This window comes from Neofelis nebulosa, chromosome 1, assembly GCF_028018385.1.
Source record: "Neofelis nebulosa isolate mNeoNeb1 chromosome 1, mNeoNeb1.pri, whole genome shotgun sequence".
NCBI classification, from domain to species: Eukaryota; Metazoa; Chordata; class Mammalia; order Carnivora; family Felidae; genus Neofelis; species Neofelis nebulosa.
In genome coordinates, this window is record NC_080782.1 from 221,772,630 (window position 1) to 221,797,601 (window position 24,972).

General features: G+C 35.5%; 1 protein-coding gene across 4 annotated transcripts in view; it reads left to right on the forward strand.

Moving 5' to 3' along the window:
• FNDC3A (fibronectin type III domain containing 3A) overlaps positions 1-23,220 on the forward strand; it is a 143,224-nt gene extending 120,004 nt beyond the window's left edge. For 3 of the 4 annotated variants that reach the window (XM_058685735.1, XM_058685744.1, XM_058685751.1), the window contains 12 exons: positions 1,253-1,391; positions 2,052-2,120; positions 2,938-3,056; positions 4,647-4,752; positions 4,840-5,015; positions 6,732-6,845; positions 7,740-7,889; positions 7,991-8,274; positions 8,374-8,586; positions 10,868-11,034; positions 13,118-13,245; positions 20,694-23,220. In XM_058685735.1, the coding sequence (XP_058541718.1) occupies positions 1,253-1,391; positions 2,052-2,120; positions 2,938-3,056; positions 4,647-4,752; positions 4,840-5,015; positions 6,732-6,845; positions 7,740-7,889; positions 7,991-8,274; positions 8,374-8,586; positions 10,868-11,034; positions 13,118-13,245; positions 20,694-21,008 (1,980 nt within the window). In that variant the 3' untranslated portion in view covers positions 21,009-23,220. The remainder of the gene's footprint in view (positions 1-1,252; positions 1,392-2,051; positions 2,121-2,937; positions 3,057-4,646; positions 4,753-4,839; positions 5,016-6,731; positions 6,846-7,739; positions 7,890-7,990; positions 8,275-8,373; positions 8,587-10,867; positions 11,035-13,117; positions 13,246-20,693) is intronic. The other variant, XM_058685759.1, reaches the window with a different exon arrangement.
• Positions 23,221-24,972: the final 1,752 nt, after the last annotated feature.

Sequence of the window (24,972 nt, forward strand, 5' to 3'; positions counted from 1 at the left end):
ACTATAAAGAAAAGCTTTCTCTTATCATATATGTCAGTATGAACTCATGAATTCCTGTTAATTGAGTGAGTTATATTTTGTTACTATGATTATCATTTATGAGGCTCACATTGTTTCAGATTTGGGAGCTCCTTTGAGTGAGCTGCCTTTCAGATTCTTTTGAAATGTGCCCCCCCCCCCATCATTCTTTTGAGCCTTTCCTTTCTGGCACATGATATTCCAGTCTCCAATCCTTCAATGTCAGAATTGGTCATTTCTCAAAGCACCTGGGTCCCTTTAGTGGACCGTGGTATTTAGAAGCCAATATCTGAGTACTAAGTATACTTAATGCTATACGGTTTTGCTACTCCTGGGCATCCTCTCAATGGACAGAGCTAGGAACTATATGTATGTATAAATGTAATTTGGTTTTGTGTGTGTGTTACATGATAGTAGAATTCTAAGAATTTTAATAATTTACCAATTATAAAGACCTTAACAGTTCTAAAGTCAAATATAAAAATACTTATGCATTATATTGCTGTACAATTTAGTAACTTGAAAAAACAGGCATTTTTTTCTCACAGTTCCTGGGGGTCAGGAATTCAAGACCAGCTTAGCTGGGTGGTTCTGATAGAGGGTTTATGTGAGGTTGCAGTCAAGATGCCAGCTAGGGCTGCAGTCACTTGAAGGTTTGTCTGGGGTTGAAGGATTTGCTCCCAAGTTCACTCAAGTGTTGGTAGCCTTCATTTCCTCTCTGACTGTTGGTCAGAGGCTTCAGTTCCTCACCAGATGGGCTTCTCTGTAGCGAAGCTACACACTGTGATTCCTGCTACATTGTATTAGAGGCAAGTCATTAAGTGCAATTCAAAGGGAAGAGGAATTAGCCTTTATCTTTTGAATAAAGGAAATTCAAAGAATTTGTGGACATCTTTTTAAAACCCAAAGAATAGTAAAAGAATACGTAAATCAAGCTCATCAAGTATCATCAGATTATAGCTTGTTCCTGTAATGACTCTAGTTTAATATCAAACTGTTACAGACTTACACCTGTATCCCCAGAACTGGCTCTCAAAGGGGATTGATTATACCTGAATATTCTTCATATATGCTGAGTCCCTGTTGTAGACATTCTCATATAAACAAGCCATCACAGTCTGAAAACTTTTACTTTATCATTTGATTGAGCTTATCTCTCATCACTTTGTTCATTAAGCCAATATCATTAGGTATCAAATATCAATTATTTTATGTCTTTGTGTTTTCATCACAGGTTATTGCTTACAACTCAGAAGGTAAAAGTAACCCAAGTGAAGTAGTAGAATTTACTACATGCCCTGATAAACCAGGTGTACCTGTGAAGCCATCAGTTAAAGGAAAGATACATTCACACAGTTTTAAAATAACTTGGGGTAAGATACGTGTATTTGTACATCATTACTTTTATATTTGATTGTAATGATTTGAATATTAGGATAATTTTTAAGATAGTTGAGTACAGTTGTTAGCTGAAGCAAGTTTAATTGGAAATGTGAGAATCATTCATTGTTTGAGGATCTCTTTTGTAGAAAACTTTACACTCACACAAATACAAAGTTCATATTTGATACAGAAGAACTTGGAATCTGTGGTAGGACTGTGAGCAGAGACAGCACTGTGTGAAGTGAATGATTACTGAAATTGTAGCTAAAGTCACCTGGGTCATCCTGGCTCTCCTGAGAAATGAAAATCACTTTTATTCATTTAAAACAAACATTTGTTAGGGTGCCTGGCGGGCAGAAGAGCGTGTGACTTTTCATCTTGGGGTCATCAATTCAAGCCCCATGTTAGGTATGGAGAAAACCTAACCTTAAATAAGTAAAACTTGAAAAAATAGTTATTATTGAACACCTTATATACTATTTGTTGCAAAATCGATAGATTAATGAGATGCTGGTATTAATAAAAAAAGCACTGCGGGTGATTCTTTTTATTTTTTAAGCAATCTTAGGTTTGGTATTCCACTTACTAGGATTTTCTGTCATTTTTAACCTATGTATTTTGCCTAATACCACTTTTACTTCTTTGGATAGACCCACCAAAAGACAATGGAGGTGCAGCCATTAATAAGTATGTAGTGGAGATGGCAGAAGGTTCTAATGGTAAGAATAACTATTAAAAATTAATAGATTTATACCAGTATGCCCCTACTCTTCATGACTGTACATTTTATATGATCTGTTTTCTTTCACTCTTAATGTTTTCCCTTTGTTTATAGCAGTTAGAATTTTGCCTGTTATGATCCACTTTAAGTTCTAATCTCTAGAAATAGAGTGAATCAAATGTAAGAATGCTGTATACCTATATTATTACTTTTATTTTTTTAGTTTATTTCTTTCTCATGAGTTTGCCTTGCTCAGTTCCAGTATATCTAGTTTTCTAAACTTTCAGTTAGATATATAACCAGACATGTCAGAGAAAAATTAACTTCTAAAATTTAACTTACATTATACTAGTTTTAGTAATATTTTCTGTGCCTCATGAACTTAATTTTTGAATAACACATGTAACAATCCATATTTCTGTGAATTGAACTGCTTCCTGCAAAATAATGTCTTTTAATTAAGACTAAACTTCCTGTGGTATTGGTTCTTTCTACTCTTTGTGTGTTATAATGTTATTACTGGACCAGTAAACACATTTAAAATGCTTAATTAAAAGCAAATTATCAATGTAAGCCAAAGTCTGTAACAGAGTTACAGAGATATTTCATTTCAATAAAGCCATGCAGATTCGTCTGGGAAGCTGCACACATAAAGAAAATTAGGTCATTTCCAGGAAACTCAAAACAAGCTTAAATTGTTTCTGACAAATTACATAAACACTTACTTAGTGAAGCTAGGATACCTGCCGTGTCCATGATACCCAAATGTTAAACATTACCTCGTAGCTGATTGAACATAATTCTTCACCTTCCAGGAAACAAATGGGATATGATATACAGTGGAGCTACTAGGGAACATCTTTGTGATCGACTAAATCCAGGCTGTTTCTATCGTTTACGAGTTTACTGCATCAGTGATGGAGGACAGAGTGCGGTAATACTTACATCTAGATTTTTTTTTTCAAGTTTGGGTCAAATAAGATGGAATCACCAGATGCCACCTCAAATATTGAAATGTATCCAAAGTAATTTCTGTAATTTAGGTGATCAATTTATAGTGATCAGAATATTCTGTAATTTATAGTGATCAAAATATTCTAAAATAGTACATGGCTTATAATCAGTATTCAGTGAGTATCTATTGTCTGGTTGTTGCTTAGCTTTGCAACAACAAATATACAAAAATACTGCAGAAAAATTTATAAAGGTAAATTTTAGGATGATGTTCAATAGCCATACCTAACAGAAATAAAAATAAAATAATTGTAGACTGATTGCTCTATAAATTATGTGTATCAGGACAAACCATAATCATTTACTGTTTAAACACAGATTCTAGTAATTACTTATTTCAGGAAAGTTGGCAATTATTTTTATTACTAGAGAATTTATCACTAACCTAAATGGACTTAAAGTGTGCCATTGATTATATATGAGATATTTGTAATGTTCTAGAGAGGTAATTTTTTTAATAGGAGTGGTATTTTTTTAATGAGTTTAAGAATGGTTTCGTGGAGCATTAATAACTGTCATTATTTTTCAAATGGAATTTAATGCAATGAAGTTACCTTTTTTAAAAATGAATTTATAAGCATTTTGTTGAAAATGGAAGTATTAGGAAACTGCATGCAAGCCCTACCCAACAGGCTTGGGATCCAATTGCTTCACTGTATCTAATAAGAAAATCTTCCAGGATTAGAAAGAACAGATCCCACCCCAAAAACAACCCTAATTTTCTAATACAGTGATATAGCATTCTCATATAGGATACCTTTCTAAATAAGGTGATGACCAAATATTTATGTTTGTAAAGAATATTAAGTGTAAACCTTAATATAGTGCAGTTAAGGATCTGGTACTGAGTGCATGTCAGTGTTTGTAAAAGAAGTCTTTTAAAATAAAACTAAACGATACACATTTTTTAAATAACATCGAAACCAAGATAATACCAAATACCTGGAAAGATACCAAGCACTAGAAAAAGTTAACCTGATTTTTGAATTATTTTTAGGTGGAAAAGAGAAAGGAAAGATTTTATATGCATATATGTATATTAATATTTAGGTTAAAAATACAATATACAGTTAAAGTAACGAAAATAGTCTAAACCTTCTGAAAACATGGCAAACAGTATTTACAGAATATGAAAACATCCTTAGAAGAGATTTGTGGATCCATTTGGATGAGATCAAAAATAATCTTTATTAGTCCAGTAGGTTTTGTTGAAGGTTATTTTTTTGTTGTTTTTCAATTATGGAAAGATGATGAGTTTTTTGTTCTTTTTTTCTGGTAACTTTCTTTGTATATAGTAGTCACATAATATGTGTCTTTATTTGTTAATATAAAATCAGAGTTTTAATGATTTAATTGGGTTCTTATTTTATTTAGAACTTTATTCCTTTTCAATTGATAGTCAAGTAGAATTTCAAATTATTGATGCAGTCTTTGTGTTCATGTTATTTTTCTTTAACAAAAGCATTCCGGTTGGGGCATTTTTGTTTTGTTATTGCTTTTGTTTTGGCAGGTATCTGAATCTTTACTTGTGCAGACTCCAGCTGTGCCTCCTGGCCCATGCCTCCCTCCCAGATTACAGGGTAGACCCAAAGCAAAAGAAATACAGTTACGATGGGGTAATTTTCATTTTGGTAATAAATTATAATTGAGTTAGTACTAAATATATTCCTTTTGTTAAATTGAATAAATCTTTCCACCTTTAGGACCCCCTCTGGTCGATGGTGGATCACCCATTTTCTGCTATGGTGTGGAGATGTCTCCTGTAGAAAAAGATGAACCCAGAGAAGTTTACCAAGGTTCTGAAGTAGAATGTACAGTGAGCAACCTTCTTCCTGGAAAGACTTATAGCTTCAGACTGCATGCAGCTAACAAAATGGGGGTAGGAAGACTCTGCTGATTGAATTATAATCACAGTGGTAGTTCACAGAACATACATAATTGCACCCATTAGTTAGCCATTTTGCTTTCAACATGTGACTCCAAATTTTACAGTTTTTATTTAAAAAAAAATTTTTTTTTTAACGTTTATTTATTTTTGAGACAGAGAGAGACAGAGCATGAACAGGGGAGGGGCAGAGAGAGAGGGAGACACAGAATCGGAAGCAGGCTCCAGGCTCCGAGCCATCAGCCCAGAGCCCGACGCGGGGCTCGCACTCACGGACCGCGAGATCGTGACCTGAGCTGAAGTCGGACGCCCAACCGACTGCGCCACCCAGGCGCCCCTTCAAATTTTACAGTTTTTAATAAGCCTATATTGATAAATAAGAGAGAGGTCTGTATATATGATAGTTATTATAGAATCTCAGTATTTTCAAACCCCATTTATAATTTGTGACACTCGGAACTTTAGCTGGGTTGACGTTTGCCTTTCAGGTGATGCTAATAGGGTTTACTTAATAAGTTAAAGAGTAAGAACAAAACTATTAGATGAAATACTTTGGATAATTAAGTTTTTTGAGGCTGGTTATATACAGCATTTATTTCATTTGGCTACTAATTGTGATTCATTTTTTGCCTAAGGAAAAGATAACTTATATTTTAAGCATTTCTGCCTTTATGTGACTTTTTAAAAAGTATTCTCTGTGTATCTGTACAGTTCCATAAAATGGACAAAACAGGTGATATCTCCATTGTACAGCTGAGGAGGCTGGGGCTCAGAAAAACTAAACATCTTGTCCACAGTCACCCAAATAAGAAGTGACAGAGATAAGCCACAGATTCAGGGCTGTCAGACTCCAGAGCCAAAGCCCTTTCCACTCAACCAGGACATTTCTCATCTCTGCATTAAAACAGATTCTCTCAGGACAAAGCAGTAATTTCTTGTCTTAGTTGAATAACATTATGTTTCCTTACTCTATAATTTCACAAAATTAAACTGCCAAGTCTCTCCCCTCCCATTACTTCATATGTTAGTGAACTTTACTATTTTATGTCCCATTCTCCAACTAAGTTCAGTATCTGTATCTCTAAACTTATCTTAAAATTTCTTATGTCAGTCCTTTTTGGCAGTTCTTACATAAGTCATAGTGTTCTGTCTGAAGTTATCATCTTGTCAGCCCCACAAGGCTGCAGTACACTGGGATAGCATCTTTAATACTTACTTAATGTGTATTTTCAGGATTCTGATAATTTGTGACAATCATTGTAAATAATTTGCTTTCTGCACTTCCAGAGAGTATACATTTTATACCCTTTTTAAAGCTATTCTAAATTTTAAGATATAATTTATGCCTACCATTTTTCATGCCTTTAATTGGTATCCTTTCCTTCACTCCTCATATAATTTCTCCTGACTTGTTCCATGTACCTAATTCCCTAATGCCCTGCCCTTCTTACAAAATCAGTCATGAAGGAAAAAGGAAAAGGAACAAGAGAAAAAAGTACAGTAAATGAAACTTAAAAATACCTGACATAGTAACTTCCATAATCATTAAATCTTTTTCCTTTCTACGAATGCTTTTAGAGTTCTATTATGACCAGTCAGTCTTGAAGGAGAAGGATTATGTATGCACTTATTTATATATGTGAATATTTATGGAGAGCTGTGCAATCTGTGGGTGAAAAATGAAAATCCTGGTTATGTTTGTTTTTCTAGTTTGGACCATTTTCAGAAAAATGTGATATTACTACAGCCCCTGGACCACCAGATCAGTGCAAGCCCCCTCAAGTTACATGCAGATCTGCAACTTGTGCACAAGTAAATTGGGAGGTACTGTAATTCCCATTGACTTACTCTCTTAAATAATTAGAATAGTTCATATAAAAGAATAGAGATACTATTCATTTTTTTTAAGTTTATTCATTTATTTTGAGAGGGAGAGAGAGAGAGGCAGGGAGAGAGAATCCCAAGCAGACTCCTCATTGTCAGTGCAGAGCCCAATGTGGGGCTAGAACCCACAAACCATGAGATCATGATCTGAGCTGACTGAGCCACCCAGGGGCCCCGAGATACTATTCATTTAACCTCCTAAATCATGCAAACAGTAAGGCCTACTTAAGTTCACGTGTTATAAAGTGAAATTTTTGCTTTGAAGCATTTAAGTAAGGTATATTTGCATTACAAGTATATGGTTTCTTGTTCATGATGTGCTTTGTATTTTTTCAAAGGCTTTGTCTCATTACCAAGATACTTAGCCACTGGTGAGCTTAATGTTCAGAACAAACATTCATAGGGATTAGTATAATACTATTTCTCTTGTATTTATTATTTCCACTGTGTTTTATTATGTACAGTAATAATCAGTAATGATAATTAAATTTTCAGTTTCCTTTGAAATTTAACAAAGAAAATGTCCTTACATGATTTAACATTTATATTACTTAAGAGAATTATATTGAAGTATATTTACCTTAAAATTCTCTTTCTAAAGTGATTTAGTCATATTTCTACTTATAATTGAAAACAAAGTTATATTTTTTGATCAGTCTTAAATTCAGGTGACCTTAATGAATAAAAATGTAATATTAAACAGTTTTAATCCCACTTGAACATTTCAAAGAAATTCAAAAGCAATTCAGTTTGATATGTGCAGGTAAAGAACATTTGTGCCTAAAAACTAATCAGTGTCAAGACTTAAGACCTTTTCCTCTTTTTAATTTAAAGATCCCTTTGAGTAACGGAACAGATGTCACTGAATATCGATTGGAGTGGGGAGGCATTGAAGGAAGTATGCAGATGTGTTACTGTGGGCCTGGTCTCAGTTATGAATTAAAAGGACTTTCACCAGCAACCACCTATTATTGCAGAGTCCAGGTAAAGGTGCTCCAGGCTTTGTTACTCTAGCCAGATTTTTGTGTTCTGTGAGCATTTTGATGGTCATGTTTTTTTAACTTACGGGCTCTGTTAATTTGTAGGCTCTGAGTGTTGTGGGTGCAGGCCCTTTCAGTGAAGTAGTAGCCTGTGTGACTCCACCATCAGTTCCTGCTGTTGTGACTTGTCTTCAAGAAATAAGTGATGATGATATAGAAAATCCTCATTATTCACCTTCTACATGCCTTGCAATAAGCTGGGAAAAGCCTTGTGACCATGGTTCAGAAATCCTTGCCTACAGCATTGACTTTGGAGATAAACAGCCCTTGGCAGTGGGAAAGGTTACAAGCTATATTATAGACAATTTGCAACCAGATACAACATACAGGTACACTCTAAAAACTATGTTAATTTTTGCCTAGACCAGAGAGAAACTCTAAATAGAATAATCATAACCGAATTTTTTTTTCCTTAATGTGGCACTTAGAATACGGATTCAAGCCTTGAATAGCCTTGGAGCTGGTCCTTTCAGCCACATGATAAAATTAAAAACAAAGCCCCTCCCTCCTGACCCACCTCGTCTGGAATGTGTTGCCTTCAGCCACCAGAACCTTAAGCTGAAGTGGGGAGAAGGAACCCCAAAATCACTGTCAACAGATTCTATTCAGTACCACCTTCAGATGGAGGACAAGAATGGAAGGTAGGTGTTTGTAATTGGTTCTTCATATAGTTTCTTAGGTCTTAAGTGTATAAACTTCAATAAAAAGTAGAGGTAAACAAAATAAATTTTCAAAAGCAAGGTTAGAATTTTCATAAGAAATAATTTTAAGTGTGCTATTTTCAAAACACCAGAAGATATAATGAAGATTTCCCGTTTGTAGCTTGTGAGCGGGATGCTGAGAGAAAAATTAAATTGGCTATTCTTTGGCTCTCTAACCCATTTACTCTTTCATGTAAAAGAAACATAATCTTTGCTACAAAACCAGCTCTTCAACACTTATTTCCAGCAGAGGCAGTTTTAACAGTACATGATTAATTGGTGTAAGGCCTCTGAGATCTTTGCGGGCACAGGTTATGTCTCACTTTCTTCCGCACCCGTCACAGGACCTTCACACTGAGTCAGTATAGTTCATTTCCTCAGTGTCAGATCTTGGTTAGACTCAGATTATTAGCCTGTCCCCTCGCTACTCAGGTTCTTGTCTATGCTGCCATCCTTTATATTTTCATTATATCCATGCCATATACTGTCCTACTAAATCATGCATTTGAATTATAATGTTACTCAAAATATTTGTAGTATAAATTATTCAAATGCAAATCTGAGGCTGTTTACTGACATTATATCCCATGTAAATAATGCCATATATCCTCCAAAGGTGTTACTGTAATATTTTAAGAATTCAAATTTTGCTTTTCACTCAGTTTATAAGAAACAATTTGCATACCTGATGGATTCAGAGTACTAGAAGTAGTTTTTCCCAAGGTTTTCCCACTTTGTTTTTTGTATTGTACGTGTTTGTATCTTAATCAGACATTCATTAATGGAATATTCATGGTAATTGTACATAAGTACTCTCAGAAAGACTTCTACATTTAAAATAACATACAGAATTAAACATACTGTATATCCAGTAAGAGCATTACACAGAGCCAACAGTACTGATCATTTTCTATGCCTCTATGAATGTTAGTCAGCCTTTGTTCTTGGCAGAATTTTATGTACATTTGTAAAGCCCTATCTCTAGAAGGAGGTTCTTTGCCACAGATTTTCTGTGTAGCCATTTATCTTTAATGTATGTTATTATCATTGGGTGAATTCTTTAAATTAGTTTCATCCCCTTTCTAGCATTTACAATGCATTAGGGTAATGCAAGAAGGTTTCCTGGAAATGGATCTAATTAATGTTTGTTGGAAATGGAGTAGAATAAAGATTTCCATTATTATTAGGCTGTATTCTATTACAGAATGTTAAGCTTAGTTAATATTTAGCATCTGGAGAGTTGTAGGGTGTGAATATGGCTGCTGGCTGTGGAAAATATATTTAAGAAACCTTTTATGGTGTTGTAAGTTTACTATATAAATTTAATAAATTAAATCAATTTAGTATCTTTAGTTATACTCTTTACCTTTGATTTCTCACAACTACTTACATTTGCTGTGGGATAATATCAGAATGCTATTTCAGCTGTTTCCTGACTACAGGTTTTATCATTGTTTCACTTTTCCAATCGTGGTTGCAACTCTTTTTTTTTCCCCTATCCTTTAAAAAAAAATTGGGAGACTAAAAAGGCCAGGCTTATCTAATTACTGCTTCTTAGAAATACTGTTACTTCAGGTCATTAACTATTTCTTCATTTTTAACCTTGACTGCAGTTTTCAGACTCTTTAGAACTATGTGAGCATTCCATTATTCATTCCCCAATTTCCAAAAATTTTCAAACAGCCAATCAAAAATATTGGGGAACATTGAACTTATAGGTGACATATATGATGTTAAACTTTCCCATCAAACAGTCCAGGTGGATAATTTATGGCTAATTTTATATTCTTTCATACTGCTATGTAAATCTCTAGAAAACATCACCAGTCATCTAAAATTATACCTGGAAATTGAAGATTTTCTTTTTTATAATAAATTATATGCCTAAGACTGTAATGAAAATTATCGTGTTCTGAGTATCTTTAAAAATGTATCTTTAAAAAATGGCAATCAGAAATGAAATTGTACGAGAAGCCTGAAAAGTTAACAATGATTGGATACAAAACTTAATAAATTTTCAGGGAACCATGTCAAAACTAGGAAATTTACCAATCCTATGATTTTCGTCATCTGATGAAAAAAATATTTATTTGGAGTGACATTAAAGTCTAGGAGCAGTTTATACTTCTGAATAGTGTCCCAGCTCTACTTTTTTAGTAGTTTTTAAAATTTTTTTGTAGTGTAGTCAAGGTTTATTTTTAATGAGTCATTTCCATTTTAGGTTTGTATCCTTATATAGAGGTCCATGTCATACATACAAAGTACAAAGACTTAATGAGTCAACATCCTATAAATTCTGTATTCAAGCTTGTAATGAAGCAGGGGAAGGTCCTCTCTCTCAAGAATATATTTTTACTACTCCAAAATCTGTCCCAGCTGCCTTGAAAGGTAAGTTATACATCGTTATTTTTTTTAGTAATAAATTTTAAATGGATGTTCATAAACAATTTTATGTGCTATTATTACATTTTATTGTCCAATATGTGTCCAACATAAATTATAAAAAAGAAATTATATAGATAAGCCTATCTACTGAGAGTTTTACTCAAAATAGAAGCTCTTTTATCTAGCACATTGATACTCAGATGAGCACTGGGTTTTGTCACTATTTTTAATAATCTAGCATAAAAATACTAAATTGAATAGATATACTGGTTTTCTAATAGGGTCATTTAATGTTTCTGCTGTTGTTACTAAGGAAAAAAGTCACAGGGGCACCTGGGTGGCTCAGTCGAGTCGGTCAAGTGTCCGACTTCAGCTCTGGTCGAGATCTCACAACTCGTGAGTTCAAGCCCCGCATCATGCTCTGTGCCAACAACTTGCAGCCTAGAGCCTACTTCAGTTTCTGTGTCTCCTTCTCTCTCTGCCCATCCACCACTTGTGCACTGTCTCTTTCTCTCTCTCTCTCTCTCAAATAAAAATATTAAAACAAAAAAAATTTTTTAAAGAAAAAAAAATCACAAACTCAAATTGTTTTGAGTTGTTACTGTTTCATTCGTTCATATTTCGGGGAGAGAGCCAGGTTGTCTGTTAAGCACAACATAAATACATTCTTAGTTAAATTGAATTATTTTTTTAATGCTTATTCATTTTTGAGAGAGAGACAGCACAAGCAGGAGAAGGGTAAAGAGTGAGAGGGAAACACAGAATCTGAAGCAGGCTCCAAGCTGTTGGCACAGAGCTCGATACAGAGCTTGAACCCATAAACTGCAAGATCACGACCTGAGCTGAAGTCGGACACTCAACTGACTGAGCCACCCAGGTGCCCCTAGTTAACTTGAACTTTTAAATTTTAATTTACACACTTTCAGTTGTATGTACAAATATCTTTAAAATTAATTTTTAGATGGGTTCTTTTTTTTTTTTTTTTTTTTTTTTGAGAGAGAGAGAGAGCGAGCGAGCAGGGGAGAGGATCTTAAGCAGGTTCCACACTCAGTGCAGAGTTCAACAGAGTGCTTGATCCTATGACCCTGGGATCATGACCTGAGCTGAAATCAAGAGTCAGACACTCAACTGACTAAGCCACCCAGGCACCCCTAGAAGGGTTCTTATTTTAAAACAACCCTGACTGGGGCGTCTGGGTGGCTCCGTCAGTTTAGCATCCAACTCTTGATTTCAGCTCAGGTCACGATCTCACCATTTGTGGGATCAAGCCCAGTCTCCGGCTCTGCACTGACAGCATGGAGCCTGCATGGTTTTCTCTCTCCCTCTGTCTGCCCCTCCCCTGCTTGCTCATTCATATTCTCTGTCTCTCTCTCAAAATAAACCTTTAAAAAATAAAATGACCCTGGCAAGGATTACACTTTGTGTATTTAGCCACAATCGCTAACATTCCTCACACGGAGGACAAATCACAGATTTCTAGTACAGTTTCCTGGATCATGTACTTGAAATATGTCATTTATTAAGCAGATCCATAGTTAGCAGGACTGTTCTTGACAAACTTTCTAATAATGTTGATGGAGTTTTACTGAGTCATTTTTCTGTTCTCTCATCCAGTTTAGTGTGTACTAGCCTTAAGAAGATTGCTGATTTTAACCCTCTATATCCCAACATGGAGTGAGACAGTCTTATGTCAAGCAGCTAGGAGTACTTTTCAACTTACCCTCTTAGGAGATTTCTTAAATTACAAAATGTCATGTTCTAGTTATGCCCTTAGAAGCATCATTGACGTTGTTTTAGAATTGCCATAACCTCTCTATTGGCCTTTTAGCTCAATGAAAACAGTGCTTCCCTTGACAGATCCTTTAGTCAGTCTGGCCATTGTGGCACCCGTAGATTATATGGCCTGGAGATAATAAGAATGGAACATTAACCATTTCTCTGCAAATTTCAAAAATTCATTGATATTTATTTCAAGTATATAACTGGGTTTTAAATGTTTGTTGATTTTGATTAAAACAAGTGTCTGTGTGATGTGCCAAATTAAAAATCAAGTAGAGTAGATTTTATTTGTATTTGTTCTCCACAGCTCCCAAAATAGAGAAAGTAAATGATCACATTTGTGAACTTACATGGGAGTGTTTACAGCCAATGAAAGGTGATCCAGTTATTTACAGTCTTCAAGTTATGCTGGGAAAAGATTCAGAATTTAAACAGGTATGTGCTAAAATGTAATTCTGTGCATACTTATTTTTATTTCTCATTTTAATGCACTTGGCAATGCAAGATTTGACTGTCTTTCTCTTCTAATTTAAAAACATTTATTTAGTACTTACTGTGTTCCAAAGATTAGTAACTACACAGTATCTCAGGATTCAAAATATTTTAAGTGTGAACTACATATTTAACAGATTATTCATTGATTTGGCAAGAATCTATTTAACTGTATGCCAGGCACTCAGGGTATATAACGCTGTACAAAAAGTTCTTGCCTCTGTGGAGCTTACATTCAGTAGAAAAAGAGATACTAAAAGCAAATGTATCTTATATTAGATATAATCTATATCAATATATCTTAGAGAGTGATAAGTACAGTGAAGAAAAAAATAAAACTGGGTAACAGGAATAGGCTGTCATTGCAGGTAGAGACAGCTAGTACTATTTCATACAGGGCAATCAGGTGACAATGGAACAGAGACCCAAAGGAGGTGAATATGGGGAGAACAGTGTTCCAAGAAGAGGAAGCAGTAGGTGTGCAAAAACATGCTTGTTAAATTTAATGAACAAGGAGGCCAATATGGGGTTGTGTGAGCAATGGGAAAAATAATAGATGAAGTCAAGTAGTTAATGGTAAAGGGGGTCTGTGAGTGGTATAAAGATCACGTAGGGCATTATAGGCCATACTGTGACTTTCACTCCATGTAAAGTGAGAAACCGGTGGAGGATTTTGACCAGAGTGGTCACATGATCAGTCACGAGGTCATTTTGGCTAGAATGGGACACAGGTAGAAGCAGAGGTCATTAGGGAGGCTTCCGTCATCATCGTCATCATCATCATATTACTACTACTATTATTATTATTATAATGCAGTGTTGTAAATATGGCAATATTCAGTCATTATGGAAGCCTAGCAGAAGTGTCACCTACATGGCTGAGAAATTTCAAAGATGTCTTCCTGGTAGATGATGAATAGCGATGAGATGAAGTAGGAAGCTGCCAGTGTTCACTGTAACTTTTATAAAGAAGTTGTTTTTATGCAACTCAAAAGCCTAATTTCTATAAACACTGCATCTGATTCTCCGTTTTCTGTGTCAACCTTCTTTATTTTTAGTGCTCTTAAAAGTGAGGTTGTTTTCTTTTGAGTATCTCGTATTTTCTTTTCCCACTAGAAAATCAGTCATTCATCAGTTTTATTTCAGTCTCATACTGTTATAGCTATTAGTAATAGAATATTTATCTTTTTTTCTTTAAAGTTTATTTTATTTATTTTGAGAAAGCACGAGCAGCGGAGGGGCAGAGAGAGAATTCCAAGTAGGCTCCATGCTGTCAATGCAGAACCCAACGTGGGGCTCAAATTCACAAACCCTGAGATCATGACCTGAACTGAAATCAAGAGTCAGGCACTTAACCAACTGAGCCACCCAGGCACCCCATAATATTTTTTCAATATAGATCTAATTTTTTCTTTCAAGTTGTAAGTATAGAAGTGCAATTTCTTTTTTTTTATTTTTTTATTTTTATTTTTTTAATGTTTATTTTTGAGAGAGAAAGAGAGTGTGAGCAGGGGAGGGGCAGAGAGAGAAAGGGAGACACAGAATCTGAAGCAGGCTCCAGGCTCTGAGCTATCAGCACAGAGCCCAACGTGGGGCTCGAACTCAACAAGCCGTGAGATCACGACCTGGGCCGAAGTCCAGCGCTTAATTGACTGAGCTACCCACGTGCCCTTAGAAGTGCAGTTTCTTAAGTGAAATTACAAAAGGCTCCACAAAGAGTCAGATTAAATTTGGCATGTGATTGTTTTTCTTTATTAAGCCATCTGCAATTGACATTATAATCAGATTTGAATATAATTTACAGATAAGCAGGTTTCCTTCCAAGGAGGAAGCAAAATTAATATTACAAAAATGTAATTGCATTATATGTTTAAAGGAAATAGGGACCCCAGATTTGAGTAGTATATGAATTTTAATAAACATACCACTACATGAAACAGCAATGCTAATTCTAATTTTACTTAAAAGCTAAATCAATCCTGTCATCACTTTCACTTACTTTAGACTGTAAGCATGCTATAAAACTTAAAATACTGATTTCCTTAGAACATCATCATATATATGCTTATCTGAATCTCTTAAATGTTGATTGACAAGTTATACTCCAAAAGTTTGAAGGGTTTTTTAAGAATTCAGGTTCATTCATGGAATTTAATATTTTACATAAAATTTATTTGATAATCAATACGTATGAATTAAATACTATGTTTAAAGAATTATGGGGGGTGGTTATGGTATTAATAGGTTACTATTTTGATTTTAAGAAAGTTGTTTAGAATATAACAAGCAAGCAAAAATTTTATAGTCATGACATTTTACATAGCCAAACAAATAAAAGGTCATGATAAAGATAAAACCTATTTTACAAAAAGGAATGATTTATTCCACCTGGACTTCTGGAATATTTTCTAAAAGGAGTGCCATTTAAGTAAGAGGAGGCATGGCGGCACTGGTGAGCTTAGAAGGAACCATGAACTTAAGTGTGACTTGAGTAAGACTCAAGAATGGAGTATGTGGCTAAAGAGGCCAGGTCCTGGTGGGTCTTATTCCACAGCAGTAGGAACAGCTGATGTTTTTAAGAAGAGATTATTATTTATAAGTTGGGGGTTGAGTTTCTAAACGAGCCTATAAAAAATCTGTTTAACCTATAATATTGCTGGGATTGGGGGTCTAGAAGCAAATTCGCCTGGCAGCAAGTACTTATGACGCTGGGCTAAACTTAAAAGTTTGGGACAAAGAAGGGAAGAATAGAAACACATTGATTTTGTTGTATTCTTCCCTTTCTTCATCCCTCTTTGATCAGCTTTAAGAAAATCCTTTGCTGCCTTCTTGCTACTCCGTGCCCCTTTCTGTAGGACCTCACCTAAAACTGCCCCTTTCTCTACAATACACTGTCCCTCTGACTCGTGCCTCCATGTCTGACACACATCATAACTCCCATATACACAGGATAGCTGACCTTAGTGGCATTAGGAGAAAGACTATTTGCTTGGGAAGATTCATACCAAAGGCAAGTATCTACGGGTTCTGTAATCCCCTCAGAGGTGTATACATTTTTAAAAGCAAGTAAGTGCTCTTTTACCAAAATGACATTTCGAATAGTATAACAGATGAAGTAAAAATACTGGGGGACAATAGAGTCACTTTCACAACAGATCAACCAACCTGGGAGTCTGTACCTAAGACACTTTTGTGTCACAGCTCATTATGTTGCAAGTACCAGGAAAACCAACTCAGACTGGTGCAATCAAGTGTAAATCCTCTGAGGGAGATGCCTGAAGGTAAGCAGGCTTCAGGATTCTGTGATTCAGAAGCTCAATGAAGTTGTCAGGGGCATGGTTTTTCTCATAGTCTTCAGTGGCTGCCCGTAGCCATAAGGAACTTACTGTCCCTCATTCACATTCAGGGAAAAGAAAGCACTTAGATTGCAAAGCCATTCCTGAATGAATGACTGTTTCAGGGTTTAAGCCAACCAGAGGCCTCCTCTGGAGTTAATGAGGCCAGCTTCTCCCAATACATGGATTGGATAAGGGAGAGTTTGATACCCCATCAAAAATGTTGGTAGTGTTGGGAGAATGGATGCTGTGACAGTGGCCTGTTGGATTCTGTACAACTTCTTTTATTCTTTAACTTCTGAACTTACATTCCCAAAAACTGCTCCTCAAGTGGCATACAGACCTCATGAACCTGAATGTCATAAGAGCTGGGACCATGATTGTTTTCCTTTTTTGTTGTTGTTTGTTTAAGTTCTAAGTGGTACTTATGCACAATAAACTTAACTGCTCTGGAATCTCCAAGTTCACTTAGAACTCCCTCAGCAATAAGAGAGGGGAAGGATACAGACAAGAGCTATGTGGCTGTCTACATTCATTAGTTTTAAGGGGTTTTTACTGTTCTCTTTATGTATTGATCACTACGAAATAAGTATCTGCAATAGTATATTCACAGATTACAGAGGGTGACATGACAATATGTAACAAATTACATGGCAACATATGCCTTACTATGTGTCATAAGGAATAATTACTTTTAAATGTAATCAAATGCATAATAACCTTAAAGAAAGGTTTAAACAAGTCTGTACTCGGCCTAAAAACAATGTATTGTTAAAATCATTGTCTAATACTAACTGCTATAAATAATATATACTGTGCATATTACTCAGGATAAAATCAGATTGTGGATGTGTAACATCCACAGAAAGTTGAAATAGTTAAACAAGATTGTTCCTTTATAATGATAACTTCAGAAGTGGTTATCTTTGATAGTAAAAATGTTCACTCATCCTTAAAAGATAACAAAGGACTGGGGTACCTGGGTGGCTTAGTTGGTTGAGCGTCCGACTTTGGCCCAGGTCATGATCTCACAGCTTGTGAGTTCAAGCCGCGCGTCAGGCTCTGTACTAACAGCTCAGAGCATGGAGCCTGCTTCAGATTCTGTGTCTCCCTCTCTCTCTGCCCCTCCCCTGCTATGCTCTGTCTCTCCTGTCTCAAAAATAAACATTACAAAATTAAAAAAATAACAAAGGACTATTTTATATTTTTGTATGAGTACTTGGTGAATTCATCTAGGCAACCAAATAGGCTTTTAGAATGTAGTAGATATGGAGAGAAACTGGTTTCATTTTTATTGGCCCCTGTTCTACAATTGTTATTTTCTTCATGCTGTGACATATTCACAAAGCTAAAATAAGGACAAATACCAATTTATGAAAATCTAAACTTTCTTTAAAAATTTTCCTGTAAAATTCTGTTGCAATTGGCATACTGTTTCAAAGTTCTTAGCCAGCTAAACATGCACAAACATCATAAGCTTAAATTTAGTATGCATTTCTCGATTAAAATGCAAAGTGAAAACCATAATCTCTTACCTGCCATTTTAACTGTAAATCTGCATTAATATTTGCCATACTTATCCTATAAAATGGATAGTTTATTGATAGCAAATATAAAGAACTCTTTTTTTGTTTTATTTTAACTATATGTAATTATAAGTCATCTGTGAGTAATAGCTACAGGCCAAAAATTACGAATTTTTGAGTTTTACTTGCCCTTTTCTGTTTACTAAGATCACAACAATCTTCCCTTGTCAGTAGGAACTGGGGAACTGGAAATGGTGTTTTTCACTGTAATTTTTATTTCTCAGTCTCAGACCTAACTAACCCTCCTTATCTCAAGCTTCAGTCTTGTTTTGAATAGCTTCACTTAGATATATGAACATTTTTATAAATTAGCTTTAGCAAGTTTATCTGTTTTCTTCAGTCCTGTATCTGCAGTCACCTAGAAGATGGCTCTTTGTTTAGATATCCTTCTAACATCTGAAACACAAAATTGAAAACTTGACCTCATTATCTTCCCTCCCAATCTCTCCTCTCCAAACTCTTCACTTCATCATTGTCAAAAATACTAACATAGTTTTGGTCCCCAAGCTTTTTTGAACCCTTGAAAGAATTTTTTTTTTTGCCTGCCAACTTATTCAAATAAAAATCATTTCTAAAAGTGATCCATAAAACTATACTAAAACCTCATATCCCTGTGTTTTCATACAAGAGCCCCTATCCTGCCCAGCTCCTTCAATCCCTCATTCAGCTTTATGATTAAGAGTCCTCAAACACTGTTTAAATATCACATAGATAGATAGACAGACAAATACCACGGTTTCCAACTAGTTTCTGAACATATTCCTCCTGTTTGTCAAATCTCTTCACCTATCACCCTCATACCATTTGTTGAATTTTTCCTGTAACTGTATTACCATGCCCATTTGGAGACAAATGGAAAGTAAAGAAAATTTTAAAGACAAATAAATGCCACCCATTATATACATATGACAAATACATATTTTTTATTTTTACTATTTTGGGCTCATCGTATGTGTACTTTTTGACACTGCTTTCTAATACTGTCTTCTGATTTACTGACGTTACTCCTTTTACCACGGTCCAGACATGACATTACTACATTTACACCCCTTGTATTGCCCATCTGCATCCTCAGAACTAATGTATATTTATCATTTTCTTTGCTTCATCATCTAAGTCTTACTTCCTTCAGTAAAAGCTTCTTTATATATTCGCAGCATCCACTGATACATTTTGACGTATACATGGTCAATAATTCACTAATCTAGCGTCATTTACCTATTATGTGCTGGATTCCAAAGACACAAAATGAGACAAAGCTCTTACCTTGCTCCTTCGGAAGCAAATCAATACGTAAAAATTAGATTTACAACATAGATACAAATGAGGCAGCTAAAATTGCTTGAAAGAATGCTACCTCAGGTTTGGGTTGATCCAACTTACAGCCCACCAACTAGCTGGAAAAACTCAGTTGGGCAGTCACTAATGAGCGTTGGTTTTCTCATTGATAGAATGAGGGAAGGAACTCATTAGTAGAAATGATAGCTTCCATATAGTTCTTTTTTTTTTAATGCTTATTTTTGAGAGAGACAGAATGCAAGCAGGGGAGGGGCAGAAAGAATGCCTGACACAGGGCTCAAACTCATGAGCTGTGAGATCCTATTCTGACCTGAGCTGAGCTGAAGTCAGATGCTTAACCAACTGAGCCACCCAGGGAACCCCGATAGTTTCCATATATTGAACATGTGCTATGTGCTGGGCACTGTGCTAAGTGCTTTCACAAATACTTGTTTCATTCTTATAATTACCATACAAGATAATATGCTTACTGTACTAATAAGGTAACTGGTCTAAGATCACATGGAGTGTGAAGTAGCAAAACAGTGCTTGGACCCAGGGGTGATCAGTTCCAGTAGATAACACTGAATCATTAGCACACTCTCTTGAAAATCCATGGCATTCTATTCTTGTTCTTTCCTTTCTAAGGATGGTCAGAGGAGTTGAATTTTAACATCCAATTCTGTGTTTGTAAGTGATTTCTTAAAGTTTATGAAACAATTTGCCATAGACACCTATAGAAAGTTCCCCTTGTTCATTCATTCATTGTTTCAGCAAATGTTTGAAATTGACAGAAACCACTTTTGCAAAGATATAATGAAGGAGCATGGTTTCTCTTCTCTTGGAATGGTTTCACAAAAGTTTGACTTCTTACAGTTGAAGAAACTAGGGAAATGCCCGTGGGCTGAATTAGCTTGTTCTGTAGCTACTTTGGAGGCAAATCTCTCCTTAACTGGTCTGTAAGTTCTGTGAGGATGGATGTCACATCCTCACTTTTCCAGTTTCTCTTGCCCTTAAACGGTGGATAAGCTCTTTAATGTAAAGTTAGGTATTTTTTAAATGTCATTAAAAAGTTTAAAGGAGTGGCATTCCACTAGCTTTCATGTCAGAAATACTTCTAAAACTAGCCAGTTGTAAAATAGGTTTTCTGCTAGCCTTCACACATAATCCTTCTTTACCATCTTATTAACAGATTTACAAAGGTCCCGACTCTTCATTCCGGTATTCAAGCCTTCAGCTGAACTGTGAATATCGTTTCCGTGTGTGTGCCATTCGCCAGTGCCAAGACCCTGTGGGGCATCAGGACCTAGTAGGTCCCTACAGCACAACAGTGCTCTTCACCTCTCAGAGGACTGACCCACCAGCCAGCACCGACAGAGACACTGTGGAGAGCACGAGGACCCGGCGGGCGCTGAGTGATGAGCAGTGTGCCGCAGTCATCCTCGTGCTGTTTGCTTTCTTTTCCATTTTGATTGCCTTTATCATTCAGTACTTTGTAATCAAGTGAAAATATAACTTTATTTTTTAATACTGTATTACATTTTATTTTGTCATGTACTAAAATTATTTCTGTATTGCTTTTACAAAAACAGTGGCATTTAGCACTGGCATTGAGACTATTATACATCATTTTTTGCCATTTTCAATGCTTATATCATTAGGTAGAGGCTGGCACCTTATTAGAATGCAAGCCACAGAAATAGCAATTTTTGGTTTTTTGGTTGGGACTTTTTTCTTTCCTTTTTTTTCTTTTCTTTTTTTTTTTTTTTTACATGCCTTCTTGTAAAACATATTTTCTAAGAGGCAACAATATATAATTGGTATATTGACCAGTCAGCATGAGTGTAACAGTGACAACCTGATCTGTTTGTTTTAAAGATATTACCTAGTGAAAAATTCAAAATGATGAAAATTTACACTAACATGCTATAAAAAAAAAAAAATGTTAAAGTCTGATGCTGTGAAAGCAATCTAGTGCTATATTTCTACCTCCTCATTTGTCTTAATTATTTGGTAAGTGGGATTATGATGAATAACTGGAGGGGCTTAGCAGACAAAAACTGGATGAAAGAATATGCATGAAAAAAAGAAACTTCTTGTTTGATAAATGTGGAGTTCTTCATTACAAGTATATATTCATGAATTCACAGATAAGTCACTTAAAGAAAGCACAGACAGTTTACTTGGCCTAAAAATATTTTAATGTTTACTTAAAAAGCACCTCTTCAAGTCTTGAGAACATGGAAGAGAACAGAGGGCTTATAGATACTTTTTAAAAAGTAATCATACTCAACTCTGAATTTCAAACCTACTTAATTTGGTTTTTGTGAGCCTTTGAACTATATGTGTGTGTATAAGGACATACGCACGAACATATACGGCATATATATAAACTACACATACCAAGTATAAAAATACACACACACACACACACACACACTCACTCCATGTATCTGGTACAGGCTAATTTTGAAGAACTCCCATAAGTTTTGCTGCTTCTCCCATAACTACTGCCATCACCATCAGAATTCATAATCAAACCTAACCTTTTTGTTTGGGGCACCAAATCTGAAGACAAAATTAATTTGCACCAGTAAACTTCAAGCTGCTTTCTTTCTTGAAAAACTAATGTTTAATGTAATGTCTGTCTGGATACTGTTCCAAATTGTTGATTGCATGTGGTTAATGTTGCATTAGAGCACTTTGCAATTGCATAATTCATTAATGTTTTGTGAGCTTGCATTTGTGAGTTATTGGATGATCAGATTGAATTTTGTCAAGTATCACATTGTACATCTTGCATAGATGTCAATGGCTGCCAGTAATAATAGTTTGTAATGAAACTATCTAAAATTCTTGTTTTATCACATCTGTTACCTGTAAAACACTTGTAACTAGCCTTTTTAATTTATTTGAATTTTAGGATAGTGAATCACTAATTTTTAGTTGCTGAGGGTAGCATTTTAGTGATTACTAAGCACTTCTGTCAGTCTTTGAAACAGGACCCATGTTTTGTGCTTTGAAGATCTCTGAAGAATTTCTCTTATATTAGAAATGGGCATGTATTGTAATTGTTTTATGTCAAATGATCTGTGCTGTAGAAAAAACATTAACCTTTGTTCAAAAAAGAAATGGATAAACTTGGCCTTTCCAAGTGTTAAGAATGATCTGTCACTATAATATACTGTATGTTTACATTTTATTTAAATTTAATCTCATGTATAGGCTAACTTTCCCCCAAAACAACAGTGATTGCGATTATTTTCTAGAAACTTCTTAAAAGTGCCACATTTGGCAGTACAAATGAGTTTGAGTGTAATAGCCCAGAGATTTCTATATAGTTGAATGTCTAAAATGGTAAAATATGCCACTGTGGCAGTTACAGTGGCTTATGTTTTTCATAGTAACTCAAATGAACTCCTATTTTTGATAGTAAATGTCATTTAATAGTGTACTTGCCATTTGAGCCTCGCTGCAAAATCAGTGCAGAGGAGAAAACAATTTTTAATGTAATCTTGATTTTACCTCATATACTGTACATTCCAAAAACTCTAAACTTTTTAAAGATTATAGATACACTACCAAACATATCACCTTAAAATTGTATAAGGTTGAACTTCATACAAATGAAAAAGTATAATCTCATAAAAATACATAACTATGTAGCAAAAGTGTCTTTAAAATCCATGGAAAATAAAAGTTGTATCATTCTTTTTTGAGATATGTTTATTGTATTCATAAACTCATTACTTGCCACTGCTTTCAGAGAAAAGAAATGTTAAGTTCTCCCTTCTTGCAATGGTCTTACAATAGGTTTTTTGTTTTGTTTTGTTTTTAGCAGTATTCAACTCTTCAGCATGAGAAAACCCCCATATTCAAGAAGGTAACATCCAGTAGATTAAAGAATAAAATTAGAAGCTTTATCCTAGTGACTTGACTTTGTGCAAATCTCTAGATATCTTGCTTCCTTTACATATATAAGTAAAGATGGCTCTCAGGTAAAGTTCTCATTGGAAAGGAAATCTCTGACCTCTCCATGCCTTTCCTGCATTCTTTGTCTATTTCCTAGTACCTTCTTCCTCCCACCTCCAGGGGCCTAGCACCTTCCTCATACTGGCACTGTCATCTGCCCCCAGGTCTTCCTCCACCAGGGAGTTCAACATGCCCACCTACAATACCATGCCAGAAAGCTCAACTCATGCCTGAGAATTCTTGCACGTGCCTGAAAGTTCTGTGTACCCTCTTACTTATCCCCTGTTAAAATTTCCATCCATAAATCTCAAATGGGGATGAACCTTTTTTTAAGCTTTTATTTAAATTTCAGGGTTGCCTGGGTGGCTCAGTCGATTGAGATCTGACTTTGGCTCAGGTCATGATCTCACGGTTCATGGGTTCAAGCCCCACATCGGGCTCTGTGCTGACAGCTCAGAGCCTGGAGTCTGCTTTGGATTCTGTGTCTCCCTCTCTCTCTGCCCCTCCCCCACTCGCACTCTGCCTCAAATATTTTTTTAAAAAATTAATTTCAATTAGTTAACATGCAGTGTAATACTAGTTTCAGGTAGACAACACAGGGATTCAACACTTCCATACATCACCTGGTGCTCACATGTGCACTCCTTAATCCGTATCATCTAACTCTGGTAACCATCAGTTTGTTCTCTAGTTGAGAGTCTGTCTTGGTTTGCCTCCCTTTTTTTTCTCATCTTTGCAGGTACCACAAGTTTAAAATGTTAGGCTGGGGAAGAGCGATTTTGAATATAGGGACATCACTTCACAAAGGCAACTAAGTATGAATCCAGCCTTGAGAAGACTGATACCGATTAACAGTGTTGCATGTCTTTTTTTTTTTTTTTCCTGTGGTTTGGAAAAGGAATTTTATACATCATGTTCGAACTCCATGGGTCACGTGATGGTCCTCACCATGAACATTCTCTATAGGAAGATCTCCTGTGTGTGGTGGCTTAATCAGACAGATTACAGAAGAAATGATTCTCCAAAACCTAAAACCAGTCATTCTGTAACCTAACCATTTACCATCAGTATAGGTGATGAGAATGCCTCATATTTTTAAGAGCTTTTCAAATATTCTGTTTTCATGTACACTTTTTAAAATAATTGGGGCGCCTGGGTGGCGCAGTCGGTTAAGCGTCCGACTTCAGCCAGGTCACGATCTCGCGGTCCGTGAGTTCGAGCCCCGCGTCAGGCTCTGGGCTGATGGCTCGGAGCCTGGAGCCTGTTTCCGATTCTGTGTCTCCCTCTCTCTCTGCCCCTCCCCCGTTCATGCTCTGTCTCTCTCTGTCCCAAAAATAAAAAAATAAAAAAATTAAAAATGTTGAAAAAAAAAAATTTAAAATAATGTACATACCCTCAAGAGTATCCCTTTATCTACTCATGGATCATTCTCTCCCTGACACTCTTAAAGGAGAGAAAAATACAATTAAGTTAAAAGGCAAAGTGCAGAATAATGCAAG